Source organism: Rhopilema esculentum, chromosome 10, assembly GCF_057945365.1.
Source record: "Rhopilema esculentum isolate cy_ngs chromosome 10, ASM5794536v1, whole genome shotgun sequence".
Lineage (NCBI taxonomy): Eukaryota > Metazoa > Cnidaria > Scyphozoa > Rhizostomeae > Rhizostomatidae > Rhopilema > Rhopilema esculentum.
Genome location: NC_142824.1, coordinates 1,239,980 through 1,262,974, shown reverse-complemented (window position 1 = coordinate 1,262,974; position 22,995 = coordinate 1,239,980). Strand labels below are relative to the sequence as shown.

General features: G+C 37.6%; 1 protein-coding gene across 2 annotated transcripts in view; it reads right to left on the bottom strand.

Annotated features, from left to right (window-relative positions):
- Positions 1 to 22,995, bottom strand: part of LOC148959197 (KICSTOR complex protein SZT2-like) — a 39,696-nt gene that overhangs the window by 6,081 nt on the left and 10,620 nt on the right. For both annotated transcript variants that reach the window (XM_089110895.1, XM_089110894.1), the window contains exons 18-53: positions 22,730 to 22,859; positions 22,457 to 22,485; positions 22,071 to 22,145; positions 21,575 to 21,625; positions 20,993 to 21,145; positions 20,309 to 20,423; positions 19,062 to 19,237; positions 18,341 to 18,598; positions 17,871 to 17,952; positions 16,776 to 17,030; positions 16,362 to 16,605; positions 14,896 to 16,034; positions 14,132 to 14,305; positions 13,562 to 13,784; positions 13,150 to 13,438; positions 11,895 to 12,890; positions 11,607 to 11,700; positions 11,050 to 11,432; positions 10,490 to 10,679; positions 10,015 to 10,263; positions 9,342 to 9,597; positions 8,897 to 9,058; positions 7,803 to 8,673; positions 6,959 to 7,141; positions 6,367 to 6,442; positions 6,063 to 6,201; positions 5,402 to 5,592; positions 4,393 to 4,563; positions 4,142 to 4,222; positions 3,458 to 3,616; positions 3,263 to 3,287; positions 3,060 to 3,133; positions 1,944 to 2,072; positions 1,287 to 1,465; positions 354 to 414; positions 128 to 211 (exon numbers count right to left, since the gene is read on the bottom strand). In XM_089110895.1, coding sequence (XP_088967021.1) covers positions 128 to 211; positions 354 to 414; positions 1,287 to 1,465; positions 1,944 to 2,072; positions 3,060 to 3,133; positions 3,263 to 3,287; positions 3,458 to 3,616; positions 4,142 to 4,222; positions 4,393 to 4,563; positions 5,402 to 5,592; positions 6,063 to 6,201; positions 6,367 to 6,442; positions 6,959 to 7,141; positions 7,803 to 8,673; positions 8,897 to 9,058; positions 9,342 to 9,597; positions 10,015 to 10,263; positions 10,490 to 10,679; positions 11,050 to 11,432; positions 11,607 to 11,700; positions 11,895 to 12,890; positions 13,150 to 13,438; positions 13,562 to 13,784; positions 14,132 to 14,305; positions 14,896 to 16,034; positions 16,362 to 16,605; positions 16,776 to 17,030; positions 17,871 to 17,952; positions 18,341 to 18,598; positions 19,062 to 19,237; positions 20,309 to 20,423; positions 20,993 to 21,145; positions 21,575 to 21,625; positions 22,071 to 22,145; positions 22,457 to 22,485; positions 22,730 to 22,859 — 8,146 coding nt within the window. The remainder of the gene's footprint in view (positions 1 to 127; positions 212 to 353; positions 415 to 1,286; positions 1,466 to 1,943; positions 2,073 to 3,059; positions 3,134 to 3,262; positions 3,288 to 3,457; positions 3,617 to 4,141; positions 4,223 to 4,392; positions 4,564 to 5,401; positions 5,593 to 6,062; positions 6,202 to 6,366; positions 6,443 to 6,958; positions 7,142 to 7,802; positions 8,674 to 8,896; positions 9,059 to 9,341; positions 9,598 to 10,014; positions 10,264 to 10,489; positions 10,680 to 11,049; positions 11,433 to 11,606; positions 11,701 to 11,894; positions 12,891 to 13,149; positions 13,439 to 13,561; positions 13,785 to 14,131; positions 14,306 to 14,895; positions 16,035 to 16,361; positions 16,606 to 16,775; positions 17,031 to 17,870; positions 17,953 to 18,340; positions 18,599 to 19,061; positions 19,238 to 20,308; positions 20,424 to 20,992; positions 21,146 to 21,574; positions 21,626 to 22,070; positions 22,146 to 22,456; positions 22,486 to 22,729; positions 22,860 to 22,995) is intronic.

Below are 22,995 nucleotides of genomic sequence, written 5' to 3'. Positions count from 1 at the left end.
TTCCAGAGAACAATTTAACAAAGGGAAGTATTTAAAGAGAAGTATTTAAAAAAGCAAGAAAAGTCTTGAAAGGGAAAAAGGTGAGTTTTTAATTGCATATTCGCCTACACAAACAGAATTTCCTTACTCTGCATGAGAGCTCTAATATCAGAATTCCTGCGTTTGAACTCTTCTGCAAGTAATTCACATTTGGGCGGGTTCTTGTTGAATTCTGCAAGTGAAATGACGTAATGTTTATAATTCAAGTGCTAAAAGACGTGAAACGTTTTATGTTTGCTAATTTAACAAGAATAAAAAATTCAAAATTACGTTAATCGTATTTGGACACAATCAGAAAAATCTCATTTAAATACCTCAACTCCTGCCTTTGGTGGTACGCGTTTAAAGCTTCCCTTAGCAATCCGCAAATTTTGGCTGGAGGTAAAAATGAGAAAAGTGTTGTTGACAAGTGGAAAACAGCAAAAAAGAAAAAAAAGAACTTTTAAAAAATTATCTCGGCGGTACCATGCTAAAACAAGGGTAACAAAGGTAGTATCAGTAATGAAAATATTAAGTCATGATAAGATTAAATAATAGGCAAAGGGAAAAATGAAACGAATATAGAAACAAAAAAGAGGGAGGAAGCAAGGAAAGCTATTAAGATAAATGAAGCAGAGGTAGAATGGACAAAGGGAAGAACAAAGGGAAAGAAAGGGGGGAAATTCATAAAAAGGCAGAGACAAGAATAGAAACAGCTAAGAAGTAACAAAAAAGGAAATAGGCATCTAAGGCAAAAACGCGCAAAAAGGGAGGAGCATAAATAAAAAGAAAATCAAATGAAAAGAAATGAACGTTGATGACAAGGAAAAAAGTTAGCAAAAATATTGATGGAATAGCAGAAGAATGCACTAAACATGGAGTAAGGAAAAGCTTTGCATGCAATAAGCTTTGCATGCTGCAAGAAGGCGCTAAGCCCAGGTCAAAGCGATTTTCAGTGTTATCACCAAGCGCCATTGATGAGTCTGCTGATTTTAAAACTGTTCCGGTTCGTTTTAGTTTATTTCTCTGTATTCGATAGTATGTGTGGGAACTTGACACATGAATATCCGAATTGTTCCATGGAAGACCCTTCATGGGCATTCCTATCCATCACAAAATGAATGAATTAGGAGGGGAAAGAGGCAAAAAGCAATAAAGTTTGCGAAAAAGAATGGTATGTGCGAAAGAGAAAATTGCAGGGATATGGATAGAAAGAAACAGATGGGATAAAATTTGAAATAAACAAGCGAATAATAGGCTGAAAGTACCTTTTATTGCTTGACTGAAGCTGGATAAGGCAAAATCCGAGTGTCTGCAGATAATGAATGTATTTCTGCATGACAGACCATTTGAGCTCACCATACCAGTCATGACCTTGCTCTCGAGTATTCGAGTCTTTAACAGCAACAGCAACTTTAGACTCGTGCGTGGCTTCCTCTTTTTGCTTCTAAGAGACAAAGAGGGCTTGTTAGAGTGGCAAATAGCACGGTCTTCATGCCAGCATTAAAACAGGGTAGATGGTATTTGAAATTATGTGACTTCAGAAAAGATTCACTGAAATCGCGTTTCGAGTAAGCCTAGAGACAATTCTGAGCAGACAACTACATTGTTGAGATGCAATACATTCAATTCATATATTCCTAGGCGAGGGTTTTGATCGAAAAATTAAAATGTTGGGTATAAATTGACAAGGAGAGCATACCATACTTTTAGTAAAGCAGAAAAGAGTGACAATTCAATGGCCAGGGAAGTTACACTGCCTGTATGAAAACCAAGAAGCTCAAAACATTCTGTAGAAATCGTCGAATGTTTGGTATGAATTGTACACTTCAACCCAATAAAGTAACGTTCTACAATATCTATTGACAGAGGCTGTCCAGCAATTATGCTAAATCTGAATCGCTGAATCTGAGCTGACAACGCACCGTTGTTTCCATGTTGCCACTTGGACGGGGCCGATTGCCAGACGATTTACTACCTTTGATAAAAAGCAGAGGTGTTTGGCAAAAATGAATAAAGTGACTGTGTCTTTTCAGCAAACTAAGTCTGTTTTCCTGGGAAAGGAAAAAACCGGAAGTGGAAACGCAGAAACAACAAATTGTTATTACAATAATAAATGCAATTATTACTCTGATTCCGGAAGTAATTCACATAATACATTTCTATCAACAAAGAAGAACATGGATTAATATCAAAATGATCAGAAAAACGAATAATTATTGAGAAACAGGCAGGTTACTTATCCAACTGGAAAGTATATTAGATGACATATAAGACTCCTGCCTGTCTGTGCAGCATAAGTGTGAAAAGTTAGTGGCTTTTAACTTTTAATATAACAGCATCGTGGAATGAAAAATTGAATTTAAAAAAGACTTACGTGATGGGTAGAAGAAAAATACAAAGATACAGTCAAGCTTAGAGACTTTGAAAGGGTAAAAACCCAGTTTGCATTGGAGATGCTATACAGCGATAGTGCAAAAGCCGCATTTTAAATGTAGGTCTGTTCTAGCTTATCTTGCTAGACTTGTATAAGTGATTAGCAAAAGGCAATTCACCCTGCCAAAAATGTTATTACAAAACTTTGGTTCATCAATTGCCTAAGGAAAGTAGTTCACATTTGTATGCATCAGCAGAAACGAAAGACTAAATTCATGTAGCTCGATAAAGATTGAATTTCTGTATCGTATTTTGGAAATACCTCAGACAGTCTTGCTGAGGTCAGCCAAATATAAACTTTCAGAAAGAATTCTACCATTAAACTGCATCTTTTAGCTTTTTTAAAGCCACCTCATTACTTCAATAACTTACATTCCTCTTCTTATCTTTTAATCTTCATTTTTGTTGACTTGGTAACACTTAACCGATGTAGATTGATAAGCAGAAATAATATTCACCACTGTCTACCATAAACTCGAATGGGTACAAAATTGTGGAATTTGATAAAACGTATAAAAATACAACAAAGACCTATTAGGTTAGCAATTTGTGTCTAAAAGCACGATTCTTCTTGTGCTTATTATGAGGCGAATTTGAAGACTTACGTAAATCGGAAGGTGTGGTCCACAGCTGAGCCACATCTCTAGGCTTTCCCGAAGCTTGGCCTGTTGGCTTTCCACTAGAGCAGATTGAGATTCACAAAATAAAAAAATGTTTTTCGCAGTTTAATAAAACATACTAGCAATGAATGAAAAAACACAAAAAGGCCGCATTATTCAAATAACATGAATATCAAAGAGTGGTTTACCATTTATTTTCATCTTTGTCACTTCCTAGAAAGAAACAAGATATGTAATTATGGAAAATATTGGCAAATAAGAATAGATATCTCCATTGATCAGGAAAAAGGAACGTTGCTTGTTTAAAAGATAATATGTTTTCCTTTAAAGTAAAACGAACATGAAAAATCTAATTAATTTACGAAAATAACTCTGCTGAATACCTGGTATTGATGGCCTATTCTCTTCACTGGATCAGCTGACAGTCTGAAGTTCTCTTTATGCAGGGGTTTACACGGAGCCGTGTCTCGAAATGTGTCATCTAGAGATGGCAGTTTCCAGCCCAATGACTTCTCTTGGTCAGTCGAGATACCTTTACTCTTCTGCAAGAAAATGAATTCTTATGGTTTCTGATCGAAAGCAACTCCAATGGAGTAGCAGTGCCGGTATAAATCGCCTTGAGACACGTGAAGCTGAAAGTAAACAAACTTTACAGGAGGATAATAGCGTCTCGTTCACCAGCGGGTTTGCTTGGTGCCTAGTCCAGTTACCAGTCACCAGCTAGCTTTGCTTTACCTTAAGAGGCTTAGCTGGCGGTACTTTTGCCACGTCGGACACAAATTGATTTACTGAGCTATTTTTTAGCTTTCACAGATAAGAAGAGCTGTACAAATTTCACCTAGACTTTCTAAAGCCGGGCTGAACATCGCTTGAAAGTAGAGAAAACCCGTATCAACGATATTACTGTCTCTATTTTTAATTGAATCGACATTACATCTAATTCAGTAGCAATATTTACTAAAGAATGCGAGATAGTGCCAGCATATACCTGGGTTAAATAAATATTTGATTCTGGCTCTTCCTTTTAACAGCCTTTCTCAAAGATTTGAAAGCGAAGTTGTACCTACCTCTCTCGATACCGGAACCGTTTCTTTCAGCAAACTGGTGATGTGAACATGGTATGTCGATGAACAAAACGATGCAGTTTCCTTTAATAACGAGCAAAAAATAACAATAGCTGAAAGTGACATAAATAAAAAGGCCGGAACGAAGAAAGGAAAAAATCGTTAGATATAAGATTCAAGTCATTCAAATTACGAAATAGAAACAAACAAGAGTGGAGAATAATTAGATGTAATATTGAAAACAACGCAACTACCTCATCTTGACCCTCCTGAGAAAACTGCAAATGATGAAAAAGCCCTAGCTTCTGCATTGCCAAGCACGATGCCAAATGATACCTGGCATTATGCCAAGCGTACAGTCGATTTAACTGCTTGTCAAGCAGCGAATTCACTTCCACAGGAAAGTTGTACGTGAAAATGACAACCTGTTGGAAAAAGGTAGCCAGTCACTTTCTCAATATTGGATGGATAAATCTAGTTTGATGGCCAGAAAAAACAAGATGAGACATGCAAAAGAGAAACTGTCGGGAAAATTCAGTTCTTTGGGGTTTATTTAGTTTGACACAATATTCAGTATTGTTGGTCGATGTTAAATCAATCAATTAAAAATAAAAAGCTCTAAGGCGCTGGTAATGATCAAGGCTCGTTCCACACGTTAAACTTCTTATGCGCCGAACTAAATTCAATTTGGTGCAGTACCTGGACTTGTTGGGAACGACTTGTTTGTGGCGAGCTAAAATGAATTAGGTTCGCCGCATGGGAAGAGCGACGTTTGACCTGGGCCTTAATTTTGCCGCTCTTCGGCGAACCTGATTGTGTCTATGAATGTTTTTACATGAAGTATTTCAGGTTTGCTTATGAACATTCTAGATTGCCTCTGAACACACGCGTTTCGCTTTTGTGAGAAGATTGCTGATTGAATCCAGAGTAAGAGGAGATTGGCCGAAGCAAGATTGAATATTCTAGTGAAGCGAAGAAGGAGAGTTCAAGTGGTTCTACTTTCTGTCATGTTGTTGACAGCTTCGAGGAAACTGACAGCAGCCTAACAAGGAATAAAGGCGAAGATGAACGGAATAGGCAGTTAATTGTTATTAAGAAGCAGAAAATATCATGAGACCATTTGGGTTAGCCATCATTTAAGTTTTCTACACAGGTTAGTTTGTTGTTAAAATCAAAATAATGGCCAGCCAAGATAGTGGAAATGAGCTTCACTACTTATATGAATAAATATTAATGATAAATTATAAAGCATATCATACTAACCTTTCTATTAACAAACTTGACTATGTAGAATTTCTGTCTCGGCACAAAACCTGGCTTCATGCAAGAAGGCGCGAGATTGTCCATGAATCGGCCACCAGAGTATCTGGCTGTGCCATCCGACACAAACGGCTTAAACTGCTGCTTGCTGAAACTTGTGTTGGAAATTCCTTTTTCCTCTTCGTCAGAAACAGCTATAAAGTAATGAGTGAGTTAAAATCATATAGCTAAATAGAAATGATTTAATTTATGACCATAAAAGCGATAAATTGAATTGTGTGAAACTGTATCAAAACAACATTAATGCAAAATCTCACGTTGCAGAGTCCTAGATAAGCAGCTTCAGGCCAGAAATGAAGAAGAAAGAAAAGTTTGGTATGAAGAACACTAAGTGATATCCATTTGAATAAGAAATTTTCTAAACGGCATTGGACAGAAAGGGGTCAAGTGATATTATTGAAACTGCGCAGTGAAATGAGTTGTTTTTCTTGAAAATACGGCAAATATGTAAACACCATCACTTATGAAGATAATAAAATCCGATATAATCAACTATGATTGGCAAGTGAGACCTCAGTATTTCCATTTCCAATCAAAATTTATTATTATTGGCTAAATAGAAGAGAATTTTCAAACGCAAAAGCTATGGCAATGACTGCTTTACCTTCGTTGAGACTAACGCACTTCCTCCACTGTTTCACGTTTCGGCCTATGGCAATGAAAGAGGTTTTTGTGCCAGGAACGATTGAGGCTGGGCGAACTGAACAGGTAGCATCCGTTGAGGATTCTCCAAAGTCATCACTCTAAAAACAAAGATATGTGCTTCCTTTAAAGAGATGTCTTTCTTGGAAACAGAATATGATACATCTTCTAAAGAAATCATAAAAAATACAAATGAAACGTCAATTTTTGGGAAACAAAACATCCATGATCAATTTGATGTAAGTCTGAAAAAACTACAAAGATACCTTGACGGCACTCCTTTCAAATGAATGTGGGATGAAAACAACATCCCGTTTCACTTTATGTTCAATCACTGACGGCCTGAAAGAGAAAGCATTGACTTAAGCCTAAACAAAAGTGTTTTACAGCACCCTGTGTCATGCTAAACAGTCCACTTCAAGCTCTATGTAATGCACAATTTTTCTGGGTTCTTGAGCAATTCAGACATTTCAGCAAATTATCTTTTAAGGCTCCTTAGTCAGTAGTCAATTTAATCCTACCAGTTAGAACAACTTTACAAATCCTCTGTTGCTATCGGCTCTAAAGGTACCCGTTTAGTAAAATTCCTAAAGTAAATAAACGATTGTTATTGGAATAAATACTATCGCGAAAAGCATTTTATAGCGACATTAGGAAGAGAAAAAGGCAAGTTGAGTGGAAAGCAGCCATTCAGATATGCTAAAAGCTCTTTTCATTGCTTCCTAGAAACAACCGAAACTTGTTTCTTTCACAAAACTGAAAATAAAATCAAAATCAGACTGATAAATGAAAATCTTTCTACAGAATGGTGAGTTACGATTGTCGACTGGCAAAAGTAATGGATAAAAGAAATCTTACGAATATGACTGCTTAAAGACTTTTGGCTTGATATCAGAGGCAATGTCAACTAGAATCTTTAACATTTCCTTGAGGATCAATTCTGGAGTGATGTTGAAGTTCACTGATCCAGTGTGCTTATGAATGGACGCTGCACCTTGGTTGAGCATTTCTTCTAGGACCAAGTCGATACCTCTCAGATAGCTGTCAATCATAATAAAACAATTGATCGATGACAGCATTCTTTAGTCTAAATCAGGATAATTCATTCAAAATATTTTCATTTCATTGCTCATGACTGCCTGCATTTGGCCATGACGATAGAAAATTTCACAAATCATCTTTATTGTCAAAGGGAGACATCTATTCATAAAAAAAAATCTGAAATGGTCCTTTCATGATTTGAATATTTAAATTTTTTTGCAAGTTGCTGGGGTCTTAAAGGAGCTCTCCAATTCATTTCTTAATACACATTCCACACCTCCATTATAGCAAATATGAAAATAGTTGAAAGTAGAAGAGGTTCTTCTATTAACCATGTCTCAATAAAGTCATTTGGCTATTCCAGCAAAATGTAGCACGTCATATAATCATGTTACCCAATACGGTAAAGCCTAATTTTCGCAAAGACTGCTGACAACGCGAAGATAAGCCAAAAAGATGCCAGCAGAAAAAGCATTCATTTAGCAAACAAAACAAATGGAAAGCAACATTTAGCACCGTCATTCAAAAGGCCAATAACAGGGTAGTTAGTCTGAATAGCAAGATAGTTCCGTTCTACAATAGGAAGATTCGATATCAAATTTGACTTGATTTTCAAGACAGGATTGCATCGAAAGCTAACAAATGAAAAATGCTGTATTACCAAGGGTGTAAATATCCAGTTTCCCCTCTCTCAAAATGCCGCCTGGCTTTCCTAGCCTCGTTGTCAAGCCGCTTTCTCCTCTCTATTTCTTTCCATGTTAGCTCCCTTCTGTCTCCCTCCTTCACAGCTTCATCTACGTCGCTTTGTGTGGCATTGAATGACTCCTCGACCTCTCTGTCCGTTAATGTGTCATATGGTGAGCCAATAGGATTGTCAGACCCAGAAATTTTTGGAAGCAATTTCTCGACTTCCTGTACAGAAACAGAAGCCTGCCCTTGGTTGCTTGCATTCAAAAGCTTTCTAGTTCCTGTGTCCTCGTTGTCAGATTTTATGCTAGTTGGTGATTCTCTCGAACGATTGCCGGATGGGTTTAATGGGAAGAATTCCTCGAGAGTCTCATACGTCTTCTCGATGTTGTCAACTCCCTCTATTTGACTTTTCTTGGCAGAGTCCCGAAGCGACTCTTTAGAAGCTTTTTTGACTAATGGCTCTTTTACTGAAATATCTTGTAGTGATTTGTTTCGCAAAACGGCAGGTGAGCGTGCTCGGAAATCAGAAGGAGTAGAAGTCTCGGAGAGAAACTTTTTCCCCGACGTTCTGGAAAAAGGGGTGCTGGAAACTGGGGTTGCCGACCTCGAATCACTTTTCACAAAAGTAGGTGTCGTCGCTTGACTGTGTATGGATGGTGATTTCGGGAAGTAAAAAGATTGCAAGTGCATCGGTATTTCTGAGACAGGGGTAAATAAAATGAAATACTCGAAAAAAATATCACAGAGGGCTTTCTGGACATCAGAAACAATTAGGCCCATAAGTTCATCAACGTTGATACTGCCTCTATGCCAAACTTTGAATTCTAGCAACAGTTCATCCTCTGGAAAACAATCAGAGAAGAAGAAATGGTGACTGAATAAAGTCCTGATGGCGTGTCATTTTATGAATAATACAAGTTTTCTGAGATTACGAAGTGGTCCTTCATTTACGATAGCCACTTTACACAATCAATAAATCAATTGTAACTGTATGAGATCAATGGTCACAATCGACCTTGAATGACATGAGATAAAAGACTGAACGATAAGTTAAGTGCAGATTACCTGGACCTCTGGCGGAAGCAGCTTTAATCTTGATAAAGTCTTCGAGAGAATGCGAGTAAAACTCAGGCTCAAATACATCAACCCTTGCTTTGTGAAACGTGGGATACACAGAGAGCGGATTAAGATCTGCATCGACTACTGATAGGTATATGCATCCGATGCCTGCAAAACGAAATAATTTGTCTTAATATTGGACAGTCTAAAAGTTGTAACACTGCAAAGAACGATAAAAACGACTGCAGATTACATTGAGATTAACGAACTACAGAAAATTCTCTAATGACCATTGCTCCGAGCCTCTGTTTTGTAATACTTTAAAATGTTAAAAAAGCCGCGTTTGATTAAACCAAACGAATGAGTGATATCAAACCAAGTGAATGAGTGAGCTATATGAAATTTCAGCATTGAAACTAAAATAAAATCAAGCAAAAAGCTATATTCTTACAACGTCCTTTTGTTTCCCGTCTGTTATAGAGGTACACATCATTGATTGGAAGTGATTCTGCAAATCCCAAGCAAGAATTTCTGTCACCGTAATTTTTAAAGTGAAATTCAGGGTTCGTCTCAGTGAATCTCGGAGTGTGGAACCTTTGTAGCAGGTATTGCCGCAGGAAGTAGACGAACGAATGTGTGTACTGGAAGGTCATCTTTGGCAGCGCGATGTGTATAACGTCTGGTGCATGCCCAGGAGGCTGGATAAACTGGAATTGAAGAGACCTTCTGAATAGTAGATGATGCAATTTTATTGTTGGGGAAGGGGGTGGCATCTAACGTCTTCAAATCAAATTCTTTAGCGTGTATCAAGGTATCAAAAAGCATCTGTTCGGTTCTCAATCATGCTTAAACATGCTCAATCAATCAATAAATCATAAAAACAACCAATCGATCGATCGATCATACCATACCAATCATACCAATCAATTGTCAATAAAGCGATCATATCAAACACAGCTGTACGGGCATTTTGAGGAAATTTAACTTTCCGAATAATACATATTTTAAGTGAGAGGCATTGTTAATGGGGATTGCAGTATTGCTCAAATAAATTAAATTAAAACCGTGTTTTGACTAAAAATAATCTACAATCTAAAGGTTTTTTTCACGAGAAAGAAACTAACCTGCACATCAGCGGGTGCCAGTCTACACTTCGGATTCCTAGCTATCAGAAGATTGAGCTGTTCGAAAACAGCATCATCGAGTTTATTTCTTAGAACTCTGACCAGTTCATCTTTGATCTCACTCCCAGGCTCGTTTATTCCATGAACGCAAAACTGAATCTTTTGCACTGTCATGATCGAAGCAAAGGACAGTTCTGAGACTGAATCCGCCACGACAGAATTCGTTCTCTGCGTCTTTATATCTGCCTCCTTGAAACACACAATATTTCACAATTAGCTGTTAACTAAGAGAAAAATATTTAAGAAAACGTTTAGACTCTTACAGCAAAATTTAGAATTTTTTGCTGTGGCAGTTCACTTTACAGTTGATTGCATTCCGCAAATTAGAAAAATTTGCATGCTTCAATTTACACAGTCTGCAACTGCGACATTCAACCGAAGAAACTCAGTGGTTCAATAGAAAAAATGGCCGTACTTTTAACTCAAGATCCTCTTGAGCTTCCTGCTTTTCCTCTAACTGCATTTTACCGGCAAGAGACCAACTTGACGAGGCAGCAGAGTTGTAAGAGAGATTGTCCTCCTTTATTGGATCGTCGACATCAGCGTTTCTCGTGGGGTTTGCCAGCTGTGAAAGAGGTTCGCTCTCTAACAGCGTCTCGTGGATTCTACAAAGTGTAGGCAACGCCATTAAAAGTGGGCCATGGAAGGGGAATCGATCTGGCAAAACAGAAGCACAGACATCAAACGAGACAGTTTTCCTCTTCGAGAAATCAGTCGAGCTACTTTTTGACATAATATAGCAAGCAATTCAATGTGAAACAAGTTTGGAAAGATGTTTTCTTGAATTGACAGGTTTTGATGAATAAACGAACAACGGATATGTCTCTATTCAAAGAATACGGGTTTTAAGAAAAATCAAAGAATCTCGACAAAGCTAAACTACCGAAAACGAAACAAAAATGAATGCTTGATGCGAAAAAACTTTACAATGCTATAACCTCTAACGGAAGCTTAATAAACTGTAAATGAACAAACCGGAAATAGAAGACACTGTTAGTGCTTTCCCGATACACAAACAAATTCGACCGGTTCAAAACAGCGAATCTTTCCAAGACGGATCGCACTGCTTGTATAGCTTTCGACGTTCCCTTAGGCTGCCCAGGGCTTGACTTCAATCGATAATGAACTGGTAAATATGTCTCCCAAACTTTGTCGCATTCGAAATATCCAGGATGAAATTCAAATTCTCCGTGCACGACTTTGGAAAACTCAAACGACATACCAATCTCTGACGTGGCAGTCACAAACAGCTGCTTAGCTGGACTGGTTTCTCTTCTTGACCAGATGTGTTCGTCTTCTTCGGCAACAAGCAAGTTATGACATGTAAACGTCTCGTGTAGATCGTCCAGAAGCATTTGCTGGTAACAGAGCAAGAAATGTAATATGAAGAACGGCCATGTTTGATCTGAGTAATCAGGGTGGGCTATTGGGGTTCAGATTTGAGCGCAGACAAAGCACTTAATCTAGAAACAGCCTACATGAAACTGCGGTTTCGACAAGAAATTTATATAATAAGAACAGCTAAAGATTACCTGGTTAACGAGTCGACCAATTTGGTCAATCATTCCAAGGAGATCGATATAGCATTTTTCACTTTGAACATCACCTGAGTCAACAGCTTCCCGCCTTCGAAAATATAATGTATATACATTCATAATAATCAAATATAATGATTAAGGCGGGAAAATTTTGAAAACAGCTCGCCGCCATTAGGTGCTCATCCTACAATGTCATAATCATGTGTTCAAACGGAACGGTTTTTTCGATTCAGAACGGAATGAATTTAAGAATTACTTTTGCAGAATGCAAAAATAGCATACCTTTTATGGTGATAAACAATAACCTCACTTCCATGAACACTCGCAAACAGCCAAAAATCCGGGCCAGTTTTCTGGAAAGAATAATCTTTATGAAAAGCAGAAAGGTCTGTGGAGGTATCTTGCAAATTTAGGGTTAGTTCGTTGTCCTTCTCGTAGGATATTTTGGTATCACTATATCTCCTTCTTATAATTTCCGTATTTTCTCTACCGGGAAGTGGCAAACTTCCACTGCGCGATCTTAGCGTGTCTTCAATTGTTTTCGTCTCCCGATCAAGACCTTTTACCACAGAATCTACAATTTCCAAAACAATTTCTTTGCAAAGAGCAAGTTCGTCCTTTTTGCTTCTAAAGCTTACACTAGTAAGCTGACCGCATTTAGAAACAGTTTCTGTATCAGCAAGCAATTCAATATCTTCATTCGTGCAATCTTCCCCGTGATTTGCCACATGGTCAAGAGATTCGCTCTTTTCTTCAAACCCGTTCTCTGCTTCGTTGGAATCAAGGGTCCTCGTGACGTCATTCACGTCATATTGACTATTTTCTTCACTGCTCAGACATAATTGTGGCGAAATACACTTAGACGTCTGCAGTTCTTTTAAATCAAGATCAGTTCTTTCGTTAGGGTCAGCCTTTCTAACTTGTTTTTCACTCAGATTATCCGCAGCAAGATAGAAATACTTTCCTTTATTCAAAAAACGATAGTTATTTATTTTTGCCCTGCTCAATTCACTCATGAACAACTGAAGACTTTTGTCTAAACCACATACGAATCTCAATGATATGCGGCGGAACTGGCAGTTGTCAGTACTCGAATTCTTCACGTGGTCCGCCACGTTGTCCAAAGTGGCTTCGATCACAGGCGATGTGTTAATTAAAGCAGACGCTATCTCATCCTTCAAAAGCCACTCGATTTTCTTCACGATTATTTTGAAAGCGTTCAACTGGGCTTTGGGCAACGTCTTTAAAGGATCCATCAATGTGTGATCAATCAAAGTACTAAAACAAGAGTAAAGTAATTGTCAAAACTATTAATTATCGCTTTCTGATTGAATCTGCAGTCTCTATATAAAGAAGGAAAATGACTAAACTTTAGAAAATCTGAAAATGCAGCCGTATGAGAGCCTTTGATCTAAGAATCGGAGATAAAATCAGTATTCCGACTGTTACTTAAACCCGCCTTTGACAAAAATTATCAATATCGTGGACTTTAATTGTAGGCTTGTATTAGTAATACAAAACAAGCTGATCAAATCACCTTGCTTTTTCTCTTACTGCTGAAGTCAAGACTCCCTTCTCATCGCCGAGTTCAAACACGCCTTGCTTCATTTCGTCTTCTGCAATGCTGCCATGCTCATCGACAAGGAATTCGTCATCAGCCTCGGATTCGGCACGCGTGGATGCAGTCTCGTCTATCACCTTCCAGCATTTACCAGATTCACTTTCAGGTGGAAGGGTCAGACATATAAGATCAAGCGTCACTTTTAAGGTCGAGCTGAAAGGATCTATGTGGTTTCCTCCCTCTTCTAGCATTCTGATGATTTCAGCTGGAATGCAAACAGAATATTTCTCAAAAAGTAGTAAGTACAGTTTAAGCAAAAAAACTCATAATTGGCCTATATCGAAATCTCTAGCGTTCTAAAATGATTTAGCTGACAAATGTTACTTACAAAGACAAGTAGGCAACGTGTTAACAGGCAAAAGACCCATTTCGCTTCCGGCTAGATTTCTGTCCCGCAAGGAGCACATCAGATGGAGAAACAATGGGTGGGTGCTAGGATCATCTTCGGACGCACGATCCGTGGCACTTCCAGGCTCAGAAAAAGCGTCTGCTGATTCAAATGCGGAAAGTGTGCTGGTGCTGCCTTTCAAGCTCACTCTGCTAAGCTGCGACTGAAAAATCAAATACATTGTCTCTTCAATATTTACCAAACATATCAGTTGCACGTGGAAGAACAATATTTGATGTCAACACTTGACAATAACTTGAAGTTTGTCGCTATATGTTGACTAAAATAAACTTTAAAACAGTTTGCTTATCCTAGCAGTCAATAAAATGCAGCTACAAAAGTTAATCAGTTAACCGTGCATAGTTTAAAGCACTCGTGTACACATAAAAACTTGGCAAGGCTGAAGCATACCCGAAAATCTACGAACATCAAAGGCATTTGTAACATTGTAATTTAACACAACACTGCATCACTTTTTTTTAACTTGAAAGAAATGCAAACTCAACATACAATATTATCTTCTCTGTCTGTGTTGATTTTCGCATCTTCTTCCTTTGTAGAGGAGGGCAGTTGTTCGGACGAGCCATAAACGTCACTGCTCGCTTGCAACTCCGTCTCTTGCATTTCACCTTCTTGAATTTCGCTCTCAGCGTCCGATACACTGTCCGAGTCTCCGCCATTCGACTAAATCAGAATATTATCAATCAGGCTAGCAAAAATGAAGGGGGATAAACGAGCAGAAAGTTTATAAAGTTTGATATATATAGAGGACCGAAACCTGAGAATCTTTTGAGCAAGATTCCCTTCGTAATGATATGACAACTTCAGCAGCTGAATACTTTAAAGCATCCAGGCTAAAGACTGACTCTACAACCAATCTCATTAACAAAATACAGCCACAATAGTACAGCAAATGAGTACAACAAATGATAATACCAACACTAGTACAAAACGAAACACACATAAAACAGAATATCAAAACATTTGTGGATTACTGGGTTTAATCATGGCACAACATGTAGATCTTTGCGTAAGTTTTGAATGAAGATTTTAAGTGACAGCCCTTGCAGGAAAAACAATATTTTCACGGAAAAGATCTCAGCAATAAGCTTGTTAAAAGCTTTAACAAGAGCCGACGGCTACAAAAATGTTTGATACGAGTTGAAGAGGCCAAATCAACAAAGCTTCAGATTTTGCTGCTATTGAATGAAGGGAAAAGGAGTTACTAAACTAACTAAAAATATGACCGACAGCTTAAAAACCGTAACTATCACCTGATCATCACTTGCATTGTAGTAAAACAGTTCCGCATTTTGAGGCACATTGCTAAATTTGGTACGGAGGATTTCCAAGAAAGACTCCTGGACAAACTTATGGACATTTTCACTTCCACATTTGGGTGTTGTCATTACTGGCGTACGGGGCGTCGTCTTACTAGTGCTCCCTGAACTGAGTTTGCCACCACGCCTTATGACAACATTGCCTTCAGACAAACAATCGAATACTTCTTCTTCTATCTGCTGGTTTCTAAAATGCTTGCATATTATCCGTATGAAACTGGTTATATCAACTTCAATGCAAGATTCTTCACAAATCAGCTCAACTGACGACTCGACGTCCTTGTTATTAATAGCAAAACCAAGTTGCAGATTCTTGAAAACTCCGTTGACAAATGTTTGGAAGTATCTGTCAGAAAGCGACCTACAAAATGCAGTTAATTCCGCCGATTTAATCAAAACATCAACAATGTCCCCAGAGTAATGGCGGTAGTCTTTCTCTTCATGGGAAGAATCAGACAGCTTTGATCGATAGTCGACAAAAATATTATCTTCCTCGCCAGGCTTCGATCTCACATCTGAAATTGTAGCAAATCTACATTCGTAAAGAAACACCGGAAAATATGGCCTAGCTTTACTCAACCATGGGTCACTTGCATCTTCATCGTCAATAGATTCCCTCAGTTCCTGGACGCTGTCTTCTTCACCAGGTCTGTCATTATCGTTCATTCCTGTTTTTTCCTCCTCTTTACCGCCTGATGCTACATTAGCTGTAAATTGGTCTTCTCTTCCTTTTACTTCCACCTTGTCGGTCCTAAGCATTGGTTCCAAAATCCCTTTTAGGTTTATCTTTTCAACATCGCTCAAAGTAGCTGGAACTACAAGCATGATAATTGATCTTCGTGAGGCTCCTGCGTAGCACCTCCAAAGAGGCTTGCTTGAGAACTCAATATTTAGTTGTAGTGATTTCCGGTAGCCAACGCTCTGCTTTTCGATACACCTCTTTGCAACAAAGGAAGAGAAAGCTGCGCAATTAGCATCGGTAAATGGTACCTCGCAGTCAACTGATTCCAGCAAGGAACTGAAGAATAACGAGAGAAGCGTATCGTTTGGACGTTGTTCGCAAAACTCCATCTCTGAAAACAGATAAAATGCGTAAACATAAAACTTGATTTGCATTTTCTTGAAAGCCAGTTCCTATTAATACTAAGGATTAAATTCACCTATTGTTATACCAAAAACGTAACTGTGGATCGAGGGAGAGGCGCAAGAGAATTGATACACTCTTATAACATAATAGAATTAAATAATTACTTATATCACCATATATTTATAAATACTTAAAACCTCGATTCTTCTATCTTTTCTTGTGTCATTTAAGACTATCCCTCAATTGGTTTCAACTAAGATACTGCGCTGTATAGGTTGTGAAACATGAGGGATGGTGTATAAACATATCTCACCGTTTTCGGCACTTTTGAGCAATGGCAACAGCAAGCACACTTGCTTCGACTTTGCCAAAAGAGGAACAATGTCAAACAAGAAGGGCACGTCAACTACGGTGGAGTTAGCAAACCATTCCGAAGGTGGCTTGACCTCTGCATCAGGAGGAGGTGGGATGGTTGTCAGTAGGCTGTCAATGCACATGCTCTCCAAATGCGAATATGTCACCATCTCTTTTACTGTTTGATGATCTTGGCAAAAAATCTTTAACAAAGGAGGGCAAATTATGGTTTATTAGCAAAATGTGTAGTCAAGGGGCAAGAGAAAATCAAATATTTGAAAGACCTAACGAAGACCAGAGCTGGGTTTTTTATGATGAAAAGTATTCCAGCGAGGGATCTTTCTGCAAAGTAATTGCAAAGCGTTAAACATACCTGTTCTGGTATTTCGTTATACTTCATTCCATCAATGTATTGTAAGGCTCGCCCCGCGCTACCTACGACACCGCAATGGGGTTCTACCCATATCTCGGTGGCAATTTGAAGGTCACCCTTTCCATCTCTAAAGGCATCACTTTCAACAGACTCGTTTTGAAACCCTTCTTTGAGCTGTATACAACGGTGCGGAGGAAACAGAACGAACTGCAGAACACAAACGTTTTTATCGGCGGTTGGAGACACTGCTGGAAGCTGGAAAAGAAAAAGTAAACTGACTTGAAGATGAACTGATTTTAAAAATCGTGTTTGTTACTTTTGGAATGACATTCTACGATTGAAAAATACTGTATCAATTTTCTAATGTCAAGTCACGTCAGACCTCGGTCCGGTAACGTACATACAAATTAATCAGAAAAATGGGATGATACATTTTTACAAAATGAAAACGCGCAGACTTAATGTTATAAAAAATGAAACATTTGACAAAGAAACTCTTTCTTGCAAAGTTCTCACGCAATTTTCTCACAGCCATGAACCTTCTTTGAATAAAAGCATAAAGCTGATTGATTGATTCTTAGGGGAATTTATTCGATTCATGTTAGCACCAATTCATTCTTGGTTGTTTGAAGACCACTTGCAATAATTTCATAGTTTCTCTGAAAAGAATTCGTTCAAATCTCGTCCTTAGAGCCGCATGAAAAATGTTTTCATAAATATTCACAGCAGTTCAGCTGAACACCAGTTTGTCGAAAAATAATCTAGCTTCCTATAGATATTTTACTGCTACTCTTTTTCAAACATTTTCACTGATTATTTATGACAATACATTAAACACTTCATGTTTCCAAACATTTTCACGGATTAGCAATGAAAATATTCTGGTCAATGTTTTCAAACGAAATATCCAATTGGGCAAAATGCAATTCAAGACAAATTTGTTTAACCAAACCGCACTGCATACATTCTCAAAATTCAATTCAGGTTCAGGTTAATTTTTTTCTATTTAAATAGAAAAAAATACTAATAGTTTAATAGAATCGAAATGAAATGAAAAAAGACAACATGCAGACAGGGTGACTGCCATCTACTAACCTCCATCGGGACTTCCTTTACCATTGTTATGATACCATTTTGATTGCTGCTGCAGAAATGAAAGCCTTCGAGGAGACGTCGCCTAAAGTAGGAGACGTGGCCATGTCAGTAAATAAACTATCGATTAGAGAGATTGCAATATGCAAACTAAGATAGCTCAAGTTTGGAAAAGATGTAATTTAATAATGCAGCCATAAGTCCCTGCCAAAAGTCCTCCAAACAACTTGTGTCTAAGATGGTAAAGGTAACAGATAATGCATCTCCTGGTGCCTAAAAATGTTGATTGTAGAGCTTACTATCATAACACTGTTTGAAAAGAAAGAGATGGGTGACATTGAGCGTTTGCTGGGTGCAGTGTATCTTTGGACAGGAAATTTAGCAAGAAGTAACATTTTTAGCCTTTAATGTTTCCAAAGGTTCTGAATAAAGACAAAGAAAAAACGTATATTTTCAAAATTATGACTGCATACTTTGTAAGCGCATAGAGAATGGCAGCCACAGCACCAATAGGAAGTGCTTTCGTCTGGCATGACATCTTCCAAACCCATCTTTGGTTATAGGTATAGCGCGATAAGGCACCAAGAATTGGATTGCTTCTTTCTGGGCCTATTCCACCAGGAACAATGACTGGTGTTAACCTGCTGCTTGATTCAGTAACATCCAAAACGCTGGCATGGCCTCGGCCCTTGTACTCAGCAGACCTCAGGTCATCCGGTATAATTTCATATCTAATGCAATAACAATTGTAAACAAGGTTAGAGAGTATAGACAGCACAGAGCTAAACCTAAATACTAAGGACTAAACCAGATAAGAACACTTAAATACACAAAAAGGATCATGTTTCCGTCAGCTCTGATTTAAAAAAGCCTAAGCTTTCTGCGTTTATTGCCAGTGTCTTGGAACCTGTTTACAGAAACCTTATTTATACCAAAAGGTATTAAAATTAGCGTGTAACCCACCCTGCCTTTAAAGCCTAGAAAACCAGAATCATTCCAAATGCAGGTGAACACAAGAGATTCATGTTTACATAAAATGGTAACCCGATTCATGCTGCGATGCTAAAGAGGTAATATGGAACATTTAAAGCGCTTTTAGCAACACTTGATCAATGCGTTATGACACCAAATGTCTCATTGAAGATATGCAAAGTGACCGGAAAGAAATTCGAATTTGATTTTAAAACTGCTTACTTTACAAGTATCCTTTCTAAAGGCTTCTCAAGAAAAATCACACATCTCTTCTCTTTGGTGGTAAGCACAATTGATTTGGAAGGAGATTCCAGGGAAAGTTTTCGCTCTGGCGAAAAAAGTGGCTTTTTCAATGGAGCTTTGATTGCATCAAGACTTTCTTTTAGTTCTGAAACAATCTGAAAATCAAAAAGAAAAATTTTTTCAACTTGTTTTTAGGTCATATTATCATAAATGGTTATGCTAATATTAGTGGAAAGGTTATGTTTTCAAAAGGCTATTTTTTGAATTTCTGAATTAAAACCACATAATCTGAAAGAATAAAATGAACAAATTATAAATGAGAAAAAAAATAGACTGGTCTATTGTTACAGATTGCCAGAAAAATGTCCACATGAGGGCCGGTACTTCCCTCTTCAAAATATTGTCATTTGACTTTGTTTTTTAACTTTCATTTGACATTAACCCATTACAATATTTCACTAATAAGGGTATTTCACTGACCATACTTCGGGAGGTCTGTAACCAATTTGATTGACAGAAGCAGGGCCGCTTGTGGCGGATCACACAATGAACTTCATTGTTATCTAGCTTATTTATTGTTTAATCAGCCAATAACATGCGAATAAGTTAGCAAATTCAGTGAAGCGTAACTTCCATTCTTTTTTTCATTTTCCAATTGAAACAACGTTTAACTAAAATTAATGTTTGTTGAAAGACTTTAAATAAGTTCTTGCTTGGACCTTGGAGGACCTCGTGGATAAGGAATCATTTTGTTTTTCTTTCGCAACCAGAAAATTTACATTATGTTATGTTTTGAGACTTTTGAAGGCAACGACTTTCTGCTTAAAGATACTCAAGGAAATTGATTCAAAAATTGGTTTCATTCGAATAAACAGGTTTTCTTGCACTACTTCCTCGTATCTCATTAACTCGTACGTTACAAATAGCCAATTCGCCAACAAATTGCCAAGCCAAGTATATTCTTCACCTGTTGTCATTTTTCAACGAAACAACATTTTCTCGGTACTTGGGGTGCCAACCTTTCAGGGCTTTCGCCCACTAGATACAACATGCATTTGATGGTGAAATGGCTTTCTTTTTCTTGTTTAGATTAGGTAACACTTTAATTTCAGCGCTTTTTTACTTTTTATTTCAGCTATTATCTATCAATTAGTCGATAAATTGAATGACTGTAAGTTTCCCATAACACGATAAAGTGCCCCAAAAAGATGCACTGATTAGCTGACCTTGTGTCTTTCAGTTCCAGCTGTGCCACCGAGAAACGCCAATCTTATTACCACGCAAAGACCTTTGAAAACCAACCGAAGAAGACAGAACGAGTACGGTGTTTTCTGACTCTTGCTACAAAGAGAATCATTTGTGAAATATCAAACATTCGAAACGATCTAAAGGTTCATTAAGAGTAAACATTTTGTTATTATATGGAAAAAGTGAAATGAAAGCTCAAAACGAAACGATTTTGGAATGTTTCTATCATCCATGGAAAGCGAACGAAACTTTTTTAAACAAGAAATTCCTTGCCTCTCAACTAAAAGACAAACAACCTTATGCAATTGTGCTGCTAAAACAAATACAAGACATGTAAACGAGTAAAAGTTAAATTTCAAGTAATTCACGCAATGAATACGAGACAAGGCAGAAACCTGCTATGAATTCTGACAAGGGTAATCAAACCTAAGCATAATTTCTGTCTGAACAATTCGCTTTTGATCAGTTCTCAGCTGGAGCTATTTCATTATTTTGCTAGACCTTGATAAATTTTCCATTATTTTCCACCTAAACAGTCATCCTTAAACATTCATTTAACTTGCTATAGCTATTTGAATTTTGGTTAGCTAAAAAAAATCTTGCGACAGTGCTGCCATTTTGTGGCGGGTGGTGCAATACTTTTCGAACATAAGTGTATTTACCTTCCAAGAAACCTGATGTAGGAATGGTTTTCCAGAAGAACAAACGAGCTCCAGTCCCTCAGAAATCTGTTCAATGCATTCATCGCCGTTCTGCAATGAACTGTATGGTATCGCTCGCTCACTGACGGTATGAACAAGTTCTTCGATATTGGCCTTTACAAAGAACATTAGAATAAGTAAGCAATAGATATCATAAAAATCATTTCATTTTCAACTTCAATGATAAAGCAAGTACAGTTCAATGAAAATGCACGAAAGATCAACGATGAAAATGCAAGAAGACTTATCATCGGGACAATTCCAACTACTTACCAGGAAACTATATGAAAATAACTCGGAAGGAAACTAATAAGACTGAAAAATCAAGACAAAGATCGGTGGCTCACCTAGCACTTAAGGGGGCTTTGTTTTAGCTCATAAAAAGGAAAAGTCTATATCTCTTTTCTAACGCCTCTGCTTGCTTTAAGTATGTGACCAGCTGATGCAGACCAGCATCAACAAAACTGGGCAGAGAGAAATTCAAGGCTGTCTATTCGGTCAAAAACTGTCTTAGATCAAAGGCCTCAATACATAATGGCTTACCTATCATTTTCAAGAAGTATACTGACTCTGTGACAATGAAACCACTTCTGCCTAAAAAACAAGAGGCACCATGAGCCAAAGGCAAATACATTGAAGCTTGAGAAAAGGCTTTCTAAATTTGTCTCTAGCAATATTATGACAATCGTCACATGAACGAACCCAACTACGAGTTTGAACTGCGAAGCAATAAAATCATATTGAAAAAACTGTAAAATATATTTAAGATAACTTGTCGTCTTCTTGTTTAAAATGTCAATGTGCATGTTGATGTAATTTTTCCTTTTGAACAATATGTTTATGTGAAGGGCAGAAATATCCACTCTGGATTGCGTATTTAAAATCCTCTTGCTTTTTGATGCATTCGTGAGTTTTCGCCTATCATAATTACATAGAAGATTTTGAATAACAAACACAAATCATTAACAATTATACAATTTAGATATTAAAAATCGTTGCATGATAAGATACTAAAACGCAGCGTTAAATCTTTACCCACCACGTCTTGGTATCAAGATGCAGAATTGGCTTCCAGTATTCTGCAAAAAGTGCCTCCTGCGACTTTGCAGACTTCCTTTTCAAAATATACAAAAAACATTGCAATATCTAACCTTTCGTGATCAATTTACTTCAACGGAAAGACAACACCAAATGAATGCATAAAATGTACGGCATAGTTTTTTTGCAAGAAACAATATCGTGTCAAACATGAAAGATACAAATATTTCTCAATAAGGCCATTCGTATTAAAAGACTAAAGAGATGATAATAGCCACTATAAAAATGTGGTCATAAGCAAAGTCGGCCAGCTCCAATTCATCCTGTAACTATAATAAGTTTCATTTAATAAAAAGCCTAAAGCAGGATTGAAAGGGCACTACTCACTTTGACTTGCCTTGTTGTAAAGACAGCACCTGCGTTCGAAAAACACCTTCATTTACCACTTACCAAAGACAGCGATGATGATTAAATAAAGCTTTTACAGTTCGGTGTCCTGCTACATATCTGTCTACATAAGAAAATGAAATTCGATCGAAAGTCTTGTCATTTAAGAAATAAAGCTCTGGAATAAAAGCATTATAGACCTTCCAAAGTCTAAAGGAGCAAGGAAGACAACAAGATTGGATGATATGTATGTAACATTAATTTGTAACTCACAGGCGTCCTGGAACTCTGCGGCAAGTGAAACAATGGAACACCGTCTTTGGCACTGTCGGGAATGGTCGTATAGGCAGGGTTTATCGAAAATGACTGAAGTCTCACAAGCAGCTCGTCAGTAGCTTGCAGGCTATAATGTAAAGAAATAAGAACGGGTGAAAGAATGCATCACTGCGAGAAAAATGTACGGCTAATAAGCACAATATTGAATCTAATAGTAGAAAAAAGGCCTAAAAACATGGGACATAAGAACATGAAGCATCGCC